This window comes from Biomphalaria glabrata, chromosome 12, assembly GCF_947242115.1.
Source record: "Biomphalaria glabrata chromosome 12, xgBioGlab47.1, whole genome shotgun sequence".
NCBI lineage: Eukaryota > Metazoa > Mollusca > Gastropoda > Planorbidae > Biomphalaria > Biomphalaria glabrata.
Window position 1 is genome coordinate 17,025,987 of NC_074722.1, and position 21,336 is coordinate 17,047,322.

General features: G+C 36.3%; 1 protein-coding gene across 1 annotated transcript; it reads left to right on the top strand.

Annotated features, from left to right (window-relative positions):
• The first annotated feature begins 2,492 nt into the window (after positions 1-2,492).
• LOC106063915 (1-deoxyxylulose-5-phosphate synthase YajO-like) lies at positions 2,493-19,586 on the top strand. The gene is made up of 8 exons (XM_056006791.1): positions 2,493-2,657; positions 7,162-7,304; positions 8,716-8,869; positions 10,241-10,414; positions 11,765-11,862; positions 14,068-14,222; positions 15,030-15,169; positions 19,454-19,586. Exons 1-8 carry the CDS (start codon positions 2,493-2,495, stop codon positions 19,562-19,564), a joined length of 1,140 nt encoding a protein of 379 aa, XP_055862766.1. The 3' UTR covers positions 19,565-19,586.
• Positions 19,587-21,336: the final 1,750 nt, after the last annotated feature.

A 21,336-nucleotide genomic window follows, 5' to 3' on the forward strand; every position in this document is an offset into this window, starting at 1 on the left:
ACAAAATGAATTTTTTTTAGAGTCAGAAAAATCACATATCCAATTAAGACTTTTTGATATGTAATCGGTTTTATACGCATTATATCTTCTCTGTAATAGATTGCATTAAAAACATATTTATAAGTCGCTCTATTACAACTTGTACATAATAGAAGAAATTTGAATACTTTGTAAAATTATAAATGCTATAGAAACTTTCAATTAATACAATTCAATGTTCACTGAAATAAAACAACTTTTTAAAATTATCAACTATATTCTCAGCTAGGAAATTGTTAGTATTGTTATAAACCTGGTGGTGAAACAGATGGGGTAAGCTGGGTGTGTTTTTAGGGTGACCGGTCACTTCATCCCCGATCACTTCATCCCGTTCATTTCATCCCCTGGTCATTTCATCCCCTGGTCACTTCATCCCCCGGTCACTTCATCCCCCAGTCATTTCATCCCCTGGTCAGTTCATCCCCCGGTCATTTCATCCCCTGATATTTTCATCATCTGATCATTTTATCTAACAAATTGTAATTTTAAAAAGCATTAAATGAGCAATATTTAATGTATTCCTTTTTTATTTAAATGACAAAATTGTAACACTTTAGATTAGAATAAAATTAAAATTAAATGCCATTAAAAAAATAAAAAAATTTAGCATGTAAAAATAAAGAGGTAATGTAAAAAAAGTGTTTTTGTGTTCATCTACATCAGTAAGATAGATAAGCTATCAATTGTAAGTACAGAAGACGATCCATCGATTCATATTGATGAACAATGTTTGTTATTCTCTTAGCCAGTGTTGCTGCATATTTCAAGACTAAAAATGATTTCGCCCATTTTCAAGAAAGAGCGATTGAAAAATAAAATAAAGTGAAACATGGTCGTACTTTCACCACACCTTGGCCTTTGATGATAAGTTAGCGGCACGGTCATAATTATTCTAATCGCACTTCAATCTCTCAAAAGATTTCCACTACTTGCACCACACCTTGGCCTTTGATGATAAATTTCCACTACTTGCACCACACCTTGGCCTTTGATGATAAGTTATCAGCGGCACGGTAATAATTATTCTAATCACACTTCTATCTCTCAAAAGATTCCCACTACTTGCACCACACCTTGGCCTTTAATCATTACGCTATAGATAAGTACACATCCAGATTAACCATATAATATTAGATTTCTCATTAAGAATACAAAGTGGAAGAGGAAACACCAAAAACGCATTAGTAATATTTCATAAAATATAAAAAAGAAAGCATTCTACATAATCATATTTGTATATAAAATATTTAATTGGGGATGAAATGACCGGGGGATGAAGTGACCGGGGGATGAAGTGACCAGGGGATGAAATGACCAGGGGATGAAATGACTGGGGATGAAGTGACTGGGGATGAAGTGACCGGGGATGAAATGACCGGGGATAAAGTAACCGGGGATGAAGTAACCGGGGATGAAGTGACCGGGAACCGTTTTTAGCCTACGCAAATCGCCCCAGTCCAGCGCTAGACAAGCGGTCAACTGTGACGAGTGACAGTACACGCCAGTTTGGCGAAGACCTGTGCCACGGCGAAATTGATCAACAAAAGTGGTCAAGCGACGTTCTATACGGTTTAAGAAAGCCTGTAGGGACCCTATATAATAGAGAATGTGTTGGAGTCAAAGGACCTTACGTTACCTCGCAATGTTTTATTTTAACAACGTGAAATGACTTTTGACATAAAGTAGGTCATAAGCTCAAGCATTAATTAAAAAAAAATGTTTATGACTATACACTTAGAAGTAAAAAAAAAGGCGTTTCTCCAAAGTGCTCAATTGTCTCCAAGTAATACAATCTAGATAAAATTTCAAAGGAAACCTCATTTTTTGATGATATTACTACATAAAAATAATGAAGACTTTAGAAAACTTACCAGACTTTAGAGTTGTCTTATGGCACGCCCTAAACTGTGTCAGCTCTCTATTGGTACGCGTATAAATAGGCCTAGGAAGCCCAGTATTTCGAATCTGTTTCTAGATTGTTCGATCTTGAACTCACTAGATTCGCCTGGCAATTAGTTTGCACTCTGATCTCATTAATATATTTTTTTTCTTTTCAAAACTCTTAACCCGGCGTGTGGACGTGTTTGTATGTGTGGGTATATATTTGTGTGTTTGTATATGTGTCTCTCTTACATTCTTTCTTTGTTGTACCGTAAATCTGTTGAAGATGATTCAACAAAAAATGTTAATGTCTTTAATGGCGCCCATCAGAAACTCACAGAGATGCACACGTACTACAAACGTTTTATAACAGTCTTTTTGTGGGCAATATTGTTAGTCATAAAAATGAATTGACGCATTTCTGAACAACTCATCTCCAAACTCCGCCTATGCAAGTCAATGCATTAAAAAAGAAACGTGCGGGGTGTGGGGAGGGTGTTGCCTAGGCGATTGTTTTTCCTTTGGCTGGCTGGATGATTATTGTCTGATCCAATATGAGCATGACTCAATAGATGGTTATTTGTCTGGTCCAGTATGAGCCTGGCATCAAAGATGATCATTGTCTAGTCCAGTATGAGACTGGCTCAAAAGATGAACATTGTCTGGTCCAGTATAAGCCTCGCATAAAATATGGTCATTGTCTGGTCCAGTGTGAGTCTGACTCAAATGGTGATAATGTTAATCCTGTTGAAGGTTAAACTATATAAACAAGAAAAAAATCCTTTTTAAAAAAACTTATATCTGTATAGCTTATATCACCACTTCAGTCTATTACAATTTCAATCCTTTGTTCCAAATACCAAACAAAATAATATAATACCAATAGTTAATTATTAATTGTGTTGTGTTTTTTTAAATCGATTCTTCTGTTGTCAGGTAAAAGAAATAATTGTGCTAAATTTCAGCTTGACCCGAGATTGGGTGTGGGAGAAAAAACGTCTACAAACTTTTTACTAGACAGACAGACAGACAGATAGACAGACAGACGGAAAGAGTGAAAGAGTAAGCTGATATAGCCTTTCTAAAAGTAAATAGCCAATCAGTCTTTAATGGCCTCTGGTTTAAGTTCTTCGCTTGGCTAAAATATCTGAATTTAGGAAATTTAGGCACCGGATATTTAGGCACCGCAAATTTACGGATAATTAGGCACAGGATATTTAGGCACCCGGAAATTTAGGCACCCGGATAATTAGGTACCCGGAAATTTAGGCAGCGAATAATTAGACACTTTTAAACAAGGCGGAAAATTAGGCACAGGAAAATTAGGCACTCTTTAATTAGAGACCTTACATTTGAAAATCATTTTAAAATGTTAACGTATATTTTATCCTTAGGCTATGGGCTATCAGTGACGTTATAATAAATAGCAACTATAACAATTCTAACTAAAGAAAAGCTGACAAAATGGGGAAAATGACAATCATGAGAATGTGTGGAAAAAAATGACTCCTGAGTCATTATATAATATAGACATTACAGGATTCAGGGGAGGTTAGGTAGAGATGATTCTCCGCTCATGCTTCCCTCCATCACCAACCCCTAAGGTTGACTGGTGAGTTTTTTTAATTGATGATTATGCAATTTGTGTAAATATTTAGTTACTAATGTAAATAGTTTAGATTAAAAAGTATAATAAAATATGTTTATAATGTCGGGGAGTGTTGGCGATAAATATAATCGCAATCGCCCTCTTCTTGTGGGAAAAGGAGGGGTCGTACATTTAAAACGGGTGGTGTTGGGGGGGGGGGGAGGCAAACACTCCCACTTAAAGGAAATGATTTCTCGCAGGTAGATGTAAACTTGGTCCGGGTGCCTAAGTATCCGGTGCCTAAATATCCGGTGCCTAAATTTCCAGATACCAAAGTATCTAAATGGCTTTTGCTAACCCTTATATATCATTAACCAAAATGTATGAACACTAAAACATTGCGTATTTATTCTTGCTTCAAGAATGTGATTAATATGTAGGCGAAGTACAAATTACGCTATTCCTTTTTTCAATCAAAAATAGCGAATTGTGTAAATGATTAGTTACTGATTTAACGGAAAAGGGCGGAAAGGCGACACTATTTCCCGTAGCCCCAAGCCTAACACCCTGAGATGCTAAAAAACACCAACATCTAGCGATTCCGCTTCAATAAAGAACTTTTCATTAGCGACACCCGTACAGAAAGATCAGCCTCCTTAATAAAACTATGTACTTATGTACCGTTAAAACGGGGAAATAGAAAACCAGCTAACCAGCTAACAAAAGAAGCTCGCTCCACTGAGGAAACTAAGGATGACGTACACACACACATACACAATAATCTAGACAACAAAACGCACCTAATGCAAACTACTTCCAATACTCTAAAACACAAATATTAAACTGTTGTGGGCTAATCTAGTCTGACTTCGCTTCTATCTCAATTATTACTTCACATTAGCCACAGAATATTACAAGTTAAAAATATACTTGATAGCAGCTTTCACTGTTTTAATTAAAATCACACCTTTATTTATCACTGGGAAGACGTCTAGTCTTCATAAACGTCGCTTTTACTAACATCCAAAACAAACTACTTCTACACTATTGCCATGTTGCTCTCTTGTTTGTCTGTTCTACTACGTCATTCGTTTGTCTTACTACGTCACTACTTTTACCGTCGCTAAAAACAGTACACAATATATTTTGTCAAACAAAATTAACATACTCTCTAAACTAGTACATAACAAAACGCAAAAGGAAAGCTTTGCGCGCGCACGACAAAGCCAACAATATTTGTTCTGTAAAGAAAGTTCGGCTGTTCTAAAAATAACATATAAAGGCATTATGAAACAAATATGACGGCATTCTTGGTTTGAGTCACCCCAAATCGCCCGGATCTCCGCCCAAAATAAAATATTGGAAAAAAAAGCCATGTTGAGGCATTTCTCTTCACAGTTAGGACTCTAGAGGTGTGCTGCAAGCCTCGAAAGTTGGGATTGGGGCAAACCCCCACGCCAAAAGCGTTTTCTTGCATTCTTCATTGCAGAAACGCATTCTCCTGACATCTACAGCTCATAATTCATCCTATTAAAAAGGGAACTTTTAAATAATGTTTTACTACATTGCAAATGCAACCTCTTGAATATAAATAAAAGCAAATTACTCACTCTTAAATCTATGAGCGTAGCCAAAGGGGTTTTGAGTTTAAACCCCCATTCAGAGGAGGTTGATGCTAAAAATACCTCTTCAATATAAAAAAAAAGCAAATTACACACTAAAATTATTTGAGCGTAGCCAAGCCAATCGGGGGTTTTGAGTTTAAACCCCTCTTCCACAGATGGCTTTTTTTTTAAAGTTTAAAACCCCTCCAGATGGTTTTGAGTTTAAAATCCTCCTACAGAGCATTTTGAGGTGGAAAACCCCCTACTTCTCTTTTCGATATAAAATCTAAAGCAAACTACAGTCACTTAATTCCAAGAGCGTATTCAAGAGAGGTTACACATTTTTACCAGTGGCAGGGCTCCATTAATAAACTGCAGAGAATAGTCATCTGCCGAAATTGAAAAACACAAAATGTGGCTCAACAAAGATGGCTAAGACAGATTTTAGGAGTCAGTTATAGAGATCGGGTTTAAATCAAGGAAATCCTATGCCGAACTGGGAGTCGACCCATTAGTAAGATTGTGAGAGAGCGATGCATAAGGTTTGCTGGACATGTTCTTCGACAAAATAAATTACGCATAAGAAGAGTTGCAATGATATCCTAGTACAACTTGACGCCACTCATTCATGGAGGTCCTCATGGCAGGTGGGAAGAGGCTCCAAACATTACCAGTGACAGATTTTTATGGAAACAGCTTGACGTCAAATGCTCTGAACGGCGCAGTAACAATAGCACATTAGGTTTTTGAAATAAAACTTTTTAATAGCAGGAAAATACAGTGTAGATACCTCAGAATATGCATTTTGTTGGCTTTCAATACCAGAATACCCCCGCGCTGGGGGAGCTCCTAGCGCTCCCCCAGACCCCCTTGCTAGTAATGGCGGGGAATCTACAATTTTATGGAAACAGCTTAACAGCAAATGCGCCGAACGGCGCGGGAGGGTCTAAGTCAGTAAGAATATCACATTAGGTTTTTGAAATAGAACTTGTTAATAGCAGGAAAATGCACTGTAGATACCTCAGAATATGCATTTTGTTGGTTTTCAATATCAGAAATAGTGCTTGGCGGCGGGGCTTCGCCCCGCGCTGGGGGAGCTCCTAGCGCTCATCCAGACCCCCTTGCTAGTAATGGCGGGGAATCTACAATTTTTCCACTAACTCATGGAAGAACCTATTCTAGGTCACAATAAACGTCTTCCGAAAGAATGAAGGGTCAGAATGTAATAAAAATTATGTACACACACACACACATAAATACATATAATTTTTGTTTTCGCGGGGGGAGGGGGGGGAAGAAAAAAATCCACCCCCCCAAACCCCCCCCCCCCCGAAAAAAAATCCTGGCTACGCCCATGATACCAGGAACAGTAGATTCGAAGCATTCTAAGCCTAGATCATATAATGTCAAAAGTGGAAATAAGGTCTACAGAAGAAACAGAAAACACATCAGAAAGTCTTCTGAGAAAGCAAACAGATTTGACAACAATTATGACTTTCCAGATGACATCTCAGAACAACCAGAACCACTAGATCTAGAGTATTCTAGAGAGTCCAAGATTACAAACTACGCTAGATGTAGAGCCGCCACTACACACTGCTTCTTCTAACACCTCTAGACCACATGAACCTTACGTAACACTCTCAGGCAGAATAGTTAACAAACCCAAGAGACTTGATTTGTGATTGGCTGAATTAATTGACTTTTTAGTTGACTAGTTTGTGAGTTATTCTGATAAATAGATTTTCTGCATTAAAGAAGAGAGATGTAACATATGTTCATTTGCACACTAGCGCGTCAGTGCAACACCGCTTGTGTTTACGTAATAAATGGAGTTCCTAATATGTCTTCCCTCTTAAACAGTAGTTTGTTATTTGTGTAATACGAATATTCTACAATACGAAAGATTTAGACATTTTATTTCCTAATAAAAAGAGAGATATAATTAGATATCTGCTGATAACGTATACGATATCTAACAGGTGAACTGTTGACACAGATGGAAGATGTTCAAATCATTTAATGTCATTGTGATGTATTTCATTGCAGTCGGGCAGACCTGGGCAGTGCGGCGAAGATTTATCCCACCAGATCATCAAACGCTTTGTCGAGTGTGGAGGCAACTTCTTTGACACGGCAGATGTTTACGGTCTAGGCGCAGCGGAGAATATTGTAGGGAAATGGCTGGAAAGGTAGAACCTTCTCTGCTGCACTTAAAAATACACCCATTGAGAATCTAGTTACAAAACAAAGATTACATCAGTGATTCCCAATGTGGTCAATATAGGCCCCCAGGGGTCTATGAAAGTGAAAAAATAAATTGGGGGTCTATGTGATGTCCACTGGGGTCTACCATAATAGATTTCACATAAGCAGGTCGTTACTTTATTTTTCACACCCCATTAATGTAATTATTTCATAAACTGCATTATGATCTGCACCTTAGTTAATCCTTTAAATATGTATTGTACTATTCAAATGAAAAATTGTATTTCATTTCAACAATTAATTAAATAGCTTAATTTTGTCCACATGTACCTAATATTTAACAAAAAGAAATGTAGATTGTACAGAGCTGATTATATACACTTTGGGATCAGCATCTTTACAGGCTCTGACAGAATGTAGCGCAGTCCTATAAAAACATAATGTACGTAGCAACGGATGATCAAACCTGTAAAAACAAACACTTCCAGTATGTTTGGTGATTCCAGTAATAAATATCAATTGTCATTTTAAGTGGTTGAAATTTAAATTTTATCCATAAAAAAAGATAGATCTCTATAGCTTGAAATGCATCTTAAAATTAGTTTTCACTCTTCGGCTCACTTCAGTTAGAAATTATGTTTAAAAAATTGCAAAAAAATACAATATAAGTTAAGCAGGAGGTGTACCGAAAACCAGAAAACATGGTAAGGGGTCTACGAGACAAAAAAGTTTGGGAACCATTGCTATAGACATTATGTTGTCTATTTCTGCAGTCTCTTTTTGATATATTGAATGCAAGCAGTAGCGTAGAGGAAAACACGTGCCAGCAAAAGGCTTCAGAGACAGCTGGATATCTCTTACAACGGCCACGTAGCATTAGAAAACTGTAGATCACATTGCGAGATCAGCACAGCCAACGTAGTAGAAATGACATCCTTCTTAATCATTGGTCTCGAATATCAACCATTTATGTTTCTAGCTAATTAGACCCGAAAATATTAAAATTTCAAGCAGTTATCGGTAGTGGTTACGGTGTAATATTATATGCCCTTAGAAAAAAATGATAAACATTAAACAAACACAATTCCATAAACAATTAAGTCTAAAATTCAGGATTGCAAGGTAAAAACGTGAATCTCACAATTTTATTACTATTTTAATGTTAAAGTATGTTTCTTTGTCAGAGAAATTGATTGCAGTTAGACAAGCGAAAGTAAAAGGTTAAAAAATAAACTCTTTCCTAATGCTCTCAATAACAATCAGCCAAGTCTAATCAGTTAAGAAGTGATGTTTTAAAAATTTCTCTGTTATCAAATTTGAATCATTTTGTATTTATTAAAGTATATTACAACATTTAGAATAGAGTTTGATAATAAGCGATGATGTTTTCTTAAGGCAATCGAGAGAGAAATTTATTATCGCCACCAAAGTTCGATTTAACATGGGCGATAACGTAGCCAACAATGTGGGCCTCAGCAGAAAACACATCACCTCCAGCATTGACGCCAGTTTAAGACGCCTTCGAACAGATTACGTGGACCTTTACCAGGCGAGTGTGTGCAAGTATCTCAATATATACTGTTGTAAATCTTAGGCAGGCAACCCAACGAGGTTCTACAGTCAATAAATACTGTGTTTATTCATCAGGACAAACACATAACAGCCTTCTAAATACAAAAAGTCTTGTTCCTAATTCTACCAGTCCTTTCTCCACCAAACCTGAATATGAACCAACTGCAGTCTTCCCCGCTCCGCTCCAGGTCCCTATTACAGTCTTCAGGCAACACAAAAGACGGCTCCTTAGTTCCTAACAATTCAGACACTTCCTAGTCACTTGATCCACTGTTTTGTTTTTCTCATACAGTCTTTTGTCCTCGTTCAATAGTGCGCTCATCCGCACCACAAGCACTGGTGCAAGGCAGGGTTATAAAAACACAAACTTAAAATTGTCTATTCCCATTGATAGACTTAATAAAAATTAGACCCTCTCGCACTTTTTGGCGCAGTGGGTGGCGTACTATCTCCAGAGACATCTGTCACCAGCAGTGTTTGTAGCCTCTTCCCAACTGGTGTCCACTACACTGAAATCCTCCAGGAAGATGCAGCACTATGTTAAGTGAGGGCATTTTGACTTTTATTCGGCCTCCAAGTTATTTCTCTCCTTGGTGCGAGCGATTCATTCAGTCGGAGAGCATGTCCCTCAAACCTCACGCTACGCACGACATCGCTAAATGATCGTTTCCCGTTGGGAATAGGATGTCTAAGTGACGGACCCTTATGAAATTGTAATGCAGATATAAACTACTGTTCTATTTTTACGTATTGTTATTTTCAATCTGTTATTTCCAATCTATTGTTTATTTTCGTATCATCCGAGTTCCACAATAGTTTAAGGAATTCACCTTTTTTATTAGTTGCGAGATAGATTTGTTAATTGGCTTAGACATCCTTCCACCCCAAACAGACATTTAATTACCTTTAACTTAAATCCTCCCTTGTCATTCGACCATTAAACAATATAATCTTCAGATGTTTAGTTTTCTATTTGACAACGTGCTTGTCTTATTGCCATACCGTGTTACTAATGTACGTCTGAAACTGACATGTTAACCCTTGACCTCAACTGGAGTCTTAGTTGGATTTACAACGTATTCCTGGATGTCTATAAGGTGGCCACTCCGGGCGGTGTGTACACATACTTTTTGTTTTCTTCCTATTTGGACCATATTACATACTTAAAACTGGTATCTCAAACATGAATAAATGTGAAATTAACAAGAAAATAAAAAACAAGACAACGTTGATGAAAATAATTTAGAAAGAAAAACAAATGTGAATACTAAACCACAGACTACATTTTGTGTTTTCATTTCCAACAAACTAGTGTCAATGTTTTACAATATATTTTCAACGTCTTCAGGCGCATGCCTTTGACGACGGAACTAGACTTGAAGAAACTTTACGTACTTTCGATGACCTGGTCCGTGCTGGTAAAGTTCGTTACATTGGTGTCAGCAATTTTACAGGGTGGCAGCTCCAGAAACTGGTGGATACTTCAGAGAGACTCGGACTGAACCCGATAGTTAGCTTACAGGTTATGTTTTATTATGAATTGTAGCTTACAGGCTGATATTTGCCTTATATATGATATTAAATATTTACCTAACAGTGATCTTCACATAAAAAAAAAATGTATATCTAATTTTCTTTTATACTATTTAAATAATGGGTATTTAGATGGCTGCATCCACAGAATGACTCTCGCTACGTCTACAATTCACATCACCCCCATTCCAAAAAAATAACTACTAAGCCCCACTGCCTTTCCTCTATGTTTGAGAATGTCGTTCCAGCCAAATAAATAAAAAGAAAATATAGATGTAATTGTTCTTTATTACAACAAAAACAAATAAACATAAGATTAAAATTGTTTTCTAAACCAAATAAATATTTTTTTTTCATTTTCAAGCCACCGACTAAGCCTGAAGTTTAAAACTTGATTATTGTTGTATCCGGTGCTTACTTTTTACAAAGCGTATTTAAACTCACCTTGTCTGTCTGTCTGTTCGAGTGGATTTTATTACAGGTTTTATCTCTGACTTACTTTTCTCGGATCAATTGAAATTTCGCATAATTATTCACAGTTGAAGACAATATATGAATCAATCAAAATATTAAACAATTAGGACATCCATTGGTTGTAATTAAGTTATTTTGATTTACATAGAAAAATGTGCGATAGACAATGTAGTATTGAAAGAAAAAGAGGTGATTTTGCGGTGCTTGCCCTGTATAAGTTTTGTTTACCAATAAAAAGTATATTTTGTATTTTGCTTAGTACTCTACACATATTGTATTTTGCTTAGTACTCTACACATAGTCTCCCAACCTTACCCTACAAATTTAACACACTATTTTACAAAACAATATATTATTATATAGCGCTACTTTCATGCTTATAGCATGCTCAGAGCGCTTTGGTCCAATCTCATTTGTGGACCGGTGGGGGGGGAGGGGGTATCTAGGAGTTGGTTTTCCGTGCTGCCTTTAGGCGCTTTTAATTTTCAGGCGTGGGAAGCGTGGTCGTGAGGCTAAGTGCGCTTGAACTTGGCTTGGCTACCTAGAAGGGGGCTCGAGGTTCGACACCCCACTCGGGCAGAGTTGTGTTTACTGAGCGCCTAAAGGCAGCACGGAAAACCAACTCCTGGATACCCCCTCCCTCCCACTGGTCCACAAATGAGATTGGACCAAAGCGCTCTGAGCATGCTATAAGCATGAAAGTAGCGCTATATAAAAGCTATAAATAAAAGCTATAACTAAACAAATAGACCTAGAGTGAATACATCAACATTGACATTCAAATTATGTTGCGGTGTGGACTTTTGTTTTTTTTACTATGTTGTGTCTTATTCAATTCAAGTTTACTTTTTTTTTCATTCAACAGCAGCAGTACAGCTTGCTGCACAGAGAGTCTGAGTTTGAACCTTTTCAAGTCTGTCAAACGTCAGGCCTAGGCGTGTTGCCATGGAGTCCGCTAAATGAGTATTTCCCTTTTTAAACATATTTTCTTTCATTTGAAGACATTTTCTTTCCTTTGCACTACCTATTTCTTTGACTTTTTGTCATTTTTATCTAATTTACTTGACATTAAATCTTTTTCCTTGAAAGGACATTTTTTTCCAGTGTCTTTCTCTCCTTTAACATTACATTTCTGTATTTGACCGAATTTCTCTTTTTAAAATAATTCTCGTCAAAATGTTTCTCTACTGTATAGTAAGTGTGGATAAGAAACAGTCAAATAGAATAACAAATTAACAAGTCATCTTTAAAAACAGTCAAATAGAATAACAAATTAGCAAGTCATCTTTAAAACAGTCAAATAGAATAACAAATTAGCAAGTCATCTTTAAAAACAGTCAAATTGAATACTTCATTCATTAGAACACTTCACGTGTTATTGATACAATACATCGAGATACATCGAGATACATCGAGATACAATACATCGAGATACATTGAGATACATTGAGATACAATACATCGAGATACATTGAGATACATTGAGATACAATACATCAAGATACATTGAGATACAATACATCGAGATACATTGAGATACATTGAGATACAATACATAGAGATACATTGAGATACAATACATCGAGATACATTGAGATACATTGAGATACAATACATCGAGATACATTGAGATACAATACATCGAGATACATCGAGATACATTGAGATACAATACATCGAGATACATTGAGATACATTGAGATACAATACATCGAGATACATTGAGATACATTGAGATACAATACATCAAGATACATTGAGATACAATACATCGAAATACATTGAGATACATTGAGATACAATACATCGAGATACATTGAGATACATTGAGATACAATACATCGAGATACATTGAGATACATTGAGATACATTGAGATACAATACATCGAGATACATTGAGATACATTGAGATACATTGAGATACAATACATCGAGATACATTGAGATACATCGAGATACATTGAGATACAATACATCGAGATACATCGAGATACATTGAGATACAATACATAGAGATACATTGAGATACATCGAGATACATTGACATACAATACATCGAGATACATTGAGATACAATACATCGAGATACATTGAGATACATCGAGATACATTGAGATACATCGAGATACATTGAGATACAATACATCGAGATACATCGAGATACATTGAGATACAATACATAGAGATACATTGAGATACATCGAGATACATTGAGATACAATACATCGAGATACATCGAGATACATTGAGATACAATACATCGAGATACATCGAGATACATTGAGATACAATACATAGAGATACATTGAGATACATCGAGATACACTGAGATACAATACGACACACACTATTATGGAAACTATTTTCCCAAATGGCAAACAGCAGTATGTGAAATTAAAAACTCTTGTAACACCCTTGATGTTTGAGCTATTTTGCAAACGCAACAACAGCATTCCAAAATAAATAAATAATTTATATATTTGGAAGCTACCAAGGAATTGACTTAGTAGCCTCTTGTAATTAGCCATAGAAAGTTGTCTCTCTGCTTGTTAAATTTTTTTAAAATCTAAATTCGATGTTCAAATTGTTCATCTTATCTTACAAATTACAGACGTTCTTTTAAACGATAAGATAATAGCGTTACTACACGAGTACCCATGAGTCGATCTATTCATGTATGTAAAAAGTGACAAACTCTGCTAAGTCATCGGTTCTCCTGGTTAATTCACTTGCTCTAATGACATTAGAGAAGAAGGAGCACGTGTACGAATTCGTCCTAGCTTATGAACAATGAAATGTGCTTTTATCTTTGTGTTATTTGGAAGATTTCACTAGCTTGTGTTTTTTTGTATTTGATTTGTACGTGTTTTTATATATTTCTACTTTACTTTTTCTTATTCTTCTTTTAAAAGATTTTACTGATGGTGTTTCTCTAGTCAAATGTTTGTTATAAATCTCACTGCTTTATTTTGCGTCTAGTTTCTTTATGTTTTCTTGAATTGAGAGTCACAAAGTGTGGCCGATTTGTTATTTAGGTTCTTCTTTGCTTTGTTAAAAGCATTTCAAAGAGTTCATTTTAAGTTTTGAAGTCGACGTTGCGTGTCAGTGTAGAAAAGAAACTGCTGAGCTGTTACATGAAATTAAATATTTTTTTTTTGTATATAAAGTGGTCTGCTGACAGGGAAGGTCAAGCGTGGCCAGATTCCAACAGAGGGACGACTAGGGTGGTCAGTTGCCATCACTAAAGCCAAAGCCAAATCATATTTAAATGATAGGACGTTTGATATCATTGAGACTGCTGAAGTCATTGGTCACAAATATGGTATGGAATAGAAGTGTTTTGTCTGTATAAACTACCTTATGTGATACTATACAGTTAATAGCTCTCTGTGTACTGTATATCTAGCGGTTCATTTTAAACATTATGATTTACTGTTTGATAGTTTTTAACTTGTTAATTTTATTAATTGTTGGGAGTCTTGAAAAGGTGAAATAAATTTTCGCTAAAAAATCATGATAACCACCCATCCCATAAATTTCAGAAGGAAAGCAAACTTAATATTTCTGTCATTGCGTTTCTAAAAGAGCATACAGTATAATGCAAGCCTTACTCGTCTGATATTAAAGTAAAGCTATATTTTAAAATAATTTAAATCCCCACCCCAAATTGTAATAGACCATATTGTGTACCTGGTCAGTACATTATCTCACAAGGCATCACTATTTAAAGAGACAGACAACCATCTCTAAGGGCAACAGCACCTTTGGTTGCCTCTAATGAGTGTATAGCGAAAGTGGTCTCACCGTCTATCAACAAAATAAAATATGTATATAAAACAGTAGAACCTACAACCGGTATGTTTGGCTCCAAGACCTGAGTGTGTCGTTGGAATCATCTAAGAATTATCTGACGATTAAATGCATCTTCTTAATCCGCTTATAAAATAGAGTGGTTATACTTTGTTTTGTTTTCGTACCAAATTTCTATTACAGAATTCGCTTCCTAAACCGTGGTTTTACTAATAGTCTACCAGAGTATGTTGTTCTTGACGTTAATTCTAGGAAAACAACAGTTTAAAGACTTTGTCCTAAGTCTAACTAATTGTGTTAATATCATCCTTTGTTACAGGTCGCAGTGTTGCTCAAGTGGCGTTACGTTGGCTGCTGCAGAAAGAAGTTGTCTCCTCTGTTATCATAGGGGCCAGAACTCTGGAGCAGCTTGAAGACAATTTGGGGGCCGGCAGTGGCTGGACTTTGTCACAGGAGGAGGTAAATTGTTGCAAAAATAAAACATCAAAAAAATAAAATTGTAAAGCCATAGAGCGATATTTATGCAAGCTATGAATTTTAAATGGTGGGTACCGGGGAAATAAAATACCCGGGGTGGACCAAAGTCAAACCTGCTGCCTTGCAAGAAGTGGACGGATCCTCAAAGGCTAGGGCACCTTATCTGAAAATAAAGGCAGCTATCTAGAGAGCTGAAAAAGGCAGCCCCCCCCCCCATACATCGAGACAACACAACACAACGGTCCAGATGGTTATGCGCAGGACTTACAACTCTGTCATATAAAAAAAACTTTTACGAAAGCTTCTACACACAAGAAAACCCGGACAGATCTCAACGGAAAACGACCTAGGCCTGGAAAAGGACATGATTTTTGTTTTGCGACATGTAACGTGCTAAGCCTTTATAGAGCAGGTGCGCTAGCCCAACTTACTGAAGTGTTAAAGTAATATAGGATACCCCTTGTAGCCCTACAGGAAATCAGGTGGAAAGACTCAGACATTCTCAGAACCAAGGAGTATATTATATTTTACAGTGGTGGAAGCACTAACAACTTAGGTACAGGTTTTGCTGTTAAAAAGGAAATGGTAGGTAATGTCATTGGATTTAAACCTGTAAGTGATAGACTCTGCTCACTACGTTTGAGAGGAAATTTCTTCAACATATCATTTATCAATGTCCATGCCCCTAGTGGAGATACAGATGATAACACAAAGAGGCCTTCTATAATAGAGTGCAAAGAATTTGAAGCACCAAAGGATGACATCAAAATAGTCCTACAAGATTTCAAAACAAAAATTTGAAAAAAAAAAATCATTTAGACCAACAATTTTCAAAGAAAGCTTACATGAAGAGTCAAAATTAATGGCATTAGATTAGTAGATTTTGCATCAGGAAAAGGAATGTCTATCTGCAGCACTAAATTTCAACATAAGAATATTCACAAGGTAACCTGGATCTCACTTGATGGCAACACCCAGAATCAAATAGATCACCTACTCATTGATAAGAGATATGGATCGGATGTACTAGATATCTGTAAGAAGTTTCAGAGGAGCTAATGCTGACTCAGACCACCTACTAGTAAAAGCTAAACTTAGACAAAGAATAAGTACCATTCACAATTACCAAAGTATAATAGCACAACAATATGATAGTCAAAAACTCACAAAGGATCCACAGGTGGCAGAAACTTATAGTATTGAACTCCAAACGCAACTAACAACATTAGAAAAGGACAGTGAAAATAACATAAATATCAAAAGAACAGCAGAAGAGGTGGTTGGATTTAAACAAACGAACGTGAAAATAGGGTGGTATGATGATGAATGCAGACAAACTATAGAAGAGAAGAACAATGCCCGAATGATAATGCTACAGAGAGAAACCAGGAACACTAGACAGCAATACAATGAAGCAAGAAGAAGGGCCACAAAAGTTGTGAGAAAGAAAAAACGGGAATGGGAAAAGTCCAAGATTATTCAAATTGAGGAACTAGCAAAGGAGGGAGACATGAGAGGAATGTATATGAAAATTAAAGATGAAAAGAACGGATTTCAAGCTAGATCACAGATGTGTGAGAACAAAGATAGTCAGCTCATTACAGAAAACAGCAGGGTCATTGAGAGATGGGCTGAATACTTTGAGGAGATCCTAAATACCACTGAAGATGGAGACAATGGAGAATATGAACTGCCACATTGGGGACCAGATCCCTTAGTGAACCCTCCAACACTCATTGAAACATCAGAAAAAAATAGAACCAAGAAGAATCACAAAGCGCCAGGACAGGACCAAATTACAGCAGAAGAAGAAGTAATACCAACAGAATGGGAAACAGCTCTTTTAACCCCAATACACAAAAAGGCTCCAAGCTAAAGTGCTGTAATTACAGAGGAATCTCTCTATATGACTTATAAGATCCTGTCTAGGCTTATAACTAATGGCTTATGACAGTATCAGAAGGAAATATCTATGTGACTCAGCAGGATTTTGGAATACCTAACATGACGTATACAACTGACATTAAACAACTCAAAAAGTAAAGTCATAATTCAAGAAGAACACTCACGAGAATTGAGGATTAAACGAGGATTAAGACAAGGAGACGCACTTTCCTGCATGCTTTTCAATTTGATACTGGAGAGATTTATAAGAAATATACACATACACACAAGGAGAACTATTACTAACTACTTCAGGAGAGAAAACATAGGTCCACAACCAACAGGGACTATATACAGCCAACCTCTACAATACCTTGCTTATGCCGATGACATTGCCTTATTGGGTAAAGAAACCGCTGACATTGCTAGAGCCTTCACACAACTAGAAGAAGCATCTCGACCAGCAGGACTTGAGGTCAATGACAGTAAAAAAAATTACATTGCAATGACAAGAGACAATCAAACAGAGGGACAATATATTATAATATATATATATATATATATATAATGAAAATGTCCAAACTTTCAAATATCTAGGAAGTACAATTGATTTCAAAAATGATTTACTAACAGAAATAAAGAAAAGAATAGCTGGAGGCAACAGAGCATTTTATAGCATCCATCATTTACATAAGAGCAAAACAATATCAAGGAAAACCAAGAAAATAATATACAAAACCATAATAAGACCAGCAGCAATGTATGCAAGTGAGACCTGGACATTGACAAAGACAACCGAAAATAATACTAACTACTTGGGAACGAAATATTCTTAGGAAAATCTATGGTGCTATACAGGATGAAACAGTGTGGAGGACACGCACTAACCATGAGATATATCAATTGAATGAAGACCCAACCGTTAGTGACAAAAATAAAAAAGAAAAGTTGAAGAGGTCAACTTGAAAAAATGTCAGATAATAGAGGAGCAAAAATTGTATACAGGCAAAAACCAAAAACACCAAAAGGCAGACCCCGAATGCGATGGATTGATGATATGGAGGCAGATCTGCATCAGCTTTAGGATTAAGGCGTGGAGACGAAAGGCACAGGAGAGATCTGAATGGGAGCATGTGTGTGAAGCAGGCTAAAACCCTCCCAGAGCTGTAGCGCCATTGGAATGGATAATTAGATAGATGTCATATATAAACAATTATTGCCAAACAGATTTGAATGGGAAGGAGGGTGTGAGTACTCCAAAATAGTGAACATTTGATCGCTTTGTTTTCACTTCAGAAATTAAGATTGTATACCTGTAAAGCAGATTGCAACGAGCAAGTGGTATGACAGTTCCAAGTGGTATGACAGTTCCAAGTGGTATGACAGTTCCAAGTGGTATGACAGTTCCAAGCACGACCAGACAACCATCCATCAGATATAAACTAAACCTATCCTAGATTTCTGCTTAGCCCTCATTCTCATTATTATGTTGGAGCATTCAGATGTTTAGACCAATACATGAGATAAACTGCGCAGCAGATTCCAGATGAGGAAGCTCTCCATATAGTTTTCTTTCTATTGTGGTGTTTTGGGGCCAGTGCATTGTTATGTCCTCTTGATAAAGAATGCAGTTTTGCAGGACATGGTCAGCTTTCTCTGGTGACATTCCACATTAGCAAATTTCACTAGTTCCAATTTTGAACTTCCAGAACATATGTTGTCTCATTCTGTTGTGTCGGTTCTGAGGCGAATGATTAGACGTTGGTCTTGTCTGGATAGCTTATTATAGGTGTCCGTTATCTAGCGTTTCGAATGAGAGCTTGTTGATTTATCATAGATTACGTTCACTATTACTTTCCTAATTTCTTTTGGATAGAATGCAATGTTTAATTGTGAGTTTGTTCTTCCACACTTGGCAAGTATGCCAGCCTCCTCATTTCCTTCTAATTCAATATGTGCTGGTATCCTGAACTAGATACATTTATAGATAATTTGTTTTCAAGTATTGTTTAGAAAACTTGTTTAAAAAAATGAACATAACTTAAATTAATAGAATGAACAGTTTGTTTATTCTTAACTGTGATCTCAATACAAACATTGATACCGTAACACATGTGGGTTGTGTAGCTGCCTGGCATAAGCAGCTTGGATTCTTATCAGGGGAAGGTAGAATTCGATCCCCAGCTTTAGCTGAGTTGTATTTGCTAATCGCTAAAGCCATCATAGAAACGGTGTCCAACATACCTCTCCCTCCCCGCAAAAGCCCTCAAAAATAGGACCTTCACACAATGAGCCTGCTATAGCATAAACTATGCACTATACGGAAGCAATGCAATAAATTATTGACTAATTGTCTTGTAATATTGTACCTTCACCATGTAGATGACAGTCCTGGATGACGTTTCCACACCGCCCAGTCATTACCCTTATGACTACCTTGTCCAGAGGAACCTAGACAGACAGAACAGACACATCCAAAGTCAACATGTTTGATAGTCTGATGTCTCTCAATGACTGAAATGCATGAAATGAAAACAATATTGTAGACTGTGTTCATTTTCTTGTAATACAAAAATAAATGTATATTTCTTTTAAAATATATATGTAAAGTATATTTCATTTAAAGTATATAGATAGATAACCACATATATTTTTTTAATTCAGACCATCATCGTTTATCTCCCTTATAAACTCCAGCTAATGTTATTGATGTATAAGATATAAATATAGAAATATATGAATGTAGCTCATCAATTGCTTTACCGTTTTTAGAGGCCCCCGAAAGGGGAAAAGACGTTATTAGTTTTGTGTGGCCTGTCTGTCCGTCCGTCCGTACCGTTTAGAGAAAATGAAAATCGGACATCATGATATTTTAGATCATTCAAAGTTCTGATGCAACAGCTACTTATTTCTTTTCCGAAAGTGAACCATCTAATTTTTAAAATTATCTATACAATCAGATTTTTCAAAAAAATATACCACTTTTAAATGAAAAACTTCAGGGGAGGTAGGTCTAGAAATATAAAATAGATAGAGCGATCATGATTAGGATTAGTAAGCCTACTAGTGGGTAATAATACACTATGCTGTTCGCATGGGAAACTGTTCAGTTGTGCGGGCTAATTTTTTTTTTATTTCCTAGTCCGCCTACTCCAGTATAATTATTGACATTGTTGGGGAGAGGTACGTAACTGGGAGCAGTAGCGTCACAAGAGGAGTGCGAAGGGTGAGGTCGCATCGGGTGAAACCATTTTGGGGATGACAACCAAGTTGAAAAATTATATCTTGGCATAAGCTGACACATCGGAAAAAATAATTATATTAAAATCTTTAGATATATGCCCAAACATGCCTAGACACGTCTAGATGGTAGTTTAAGTTTAAATGACATGGCACAATGTTATACCATTTCTGTCTTAAAGTATAACCAACGAAGCCTGTTCAGGTAATGTTTAGTCTATTTCTAATTTTATTAAATATCATAGTAAAATTTGCAAAAATATTTGAATAAATGTCATAAACAGTGGTATTTTATAATAGAATTGACGCTCATTTTACATTTGAGTAAAAATCAATAATAGTATGTAATCAGCTCACTGTATTTGTTCAACAAAAAGAACTAACAAGCAATAGTGTTTATTGTAACATATTTGAAGAAAGTTAATGGGAAGGGATGACACCCAAAGTTACCGCACCAGGTGCCACCGACACTGTCAGGAATGTTTCCATTTTATTTTTAGGTGATCAGTTGGATTTCTACTTTACTTTTCCAGAAGAGTTAGAAGAGTCTTATCAAAGACGAAGTGTTATCCTGTTTGCTTTTATGTAAAAAAAAGCGCAATGATTTTTTACAATTTCATTAATTTAAACGAACAAAACAAGATTATAGCTTAAATATTCCTGATCCATTGGTTACTTTTCTATGGGGGCCGCCTATGAGTTTGTGTGATAACACAAACTCTCATTGTAATCTTGTTTCTTTGCATGTATTTTTATAATATCTAGCATTAACCCACAGGCTACCCCTCTTGATGTGTTCCCTGGCTATATATTTGTTACTTTGCCATGTAAGCCGCCCTTTTTTCTTTTCTACCGTACTTTAAATAATAATAGATAATGATAAAAAAGGACCACAAGTACAATCTCCCACATAAATTCCTTAAGTAGCGATTTGACCAGCCCATATTGTCGAGTATCTATTCCCCCCCCCTCCCAACTTAGATAGATATAGATAGATAGATAGATAGATAGATAGATAGATAGAT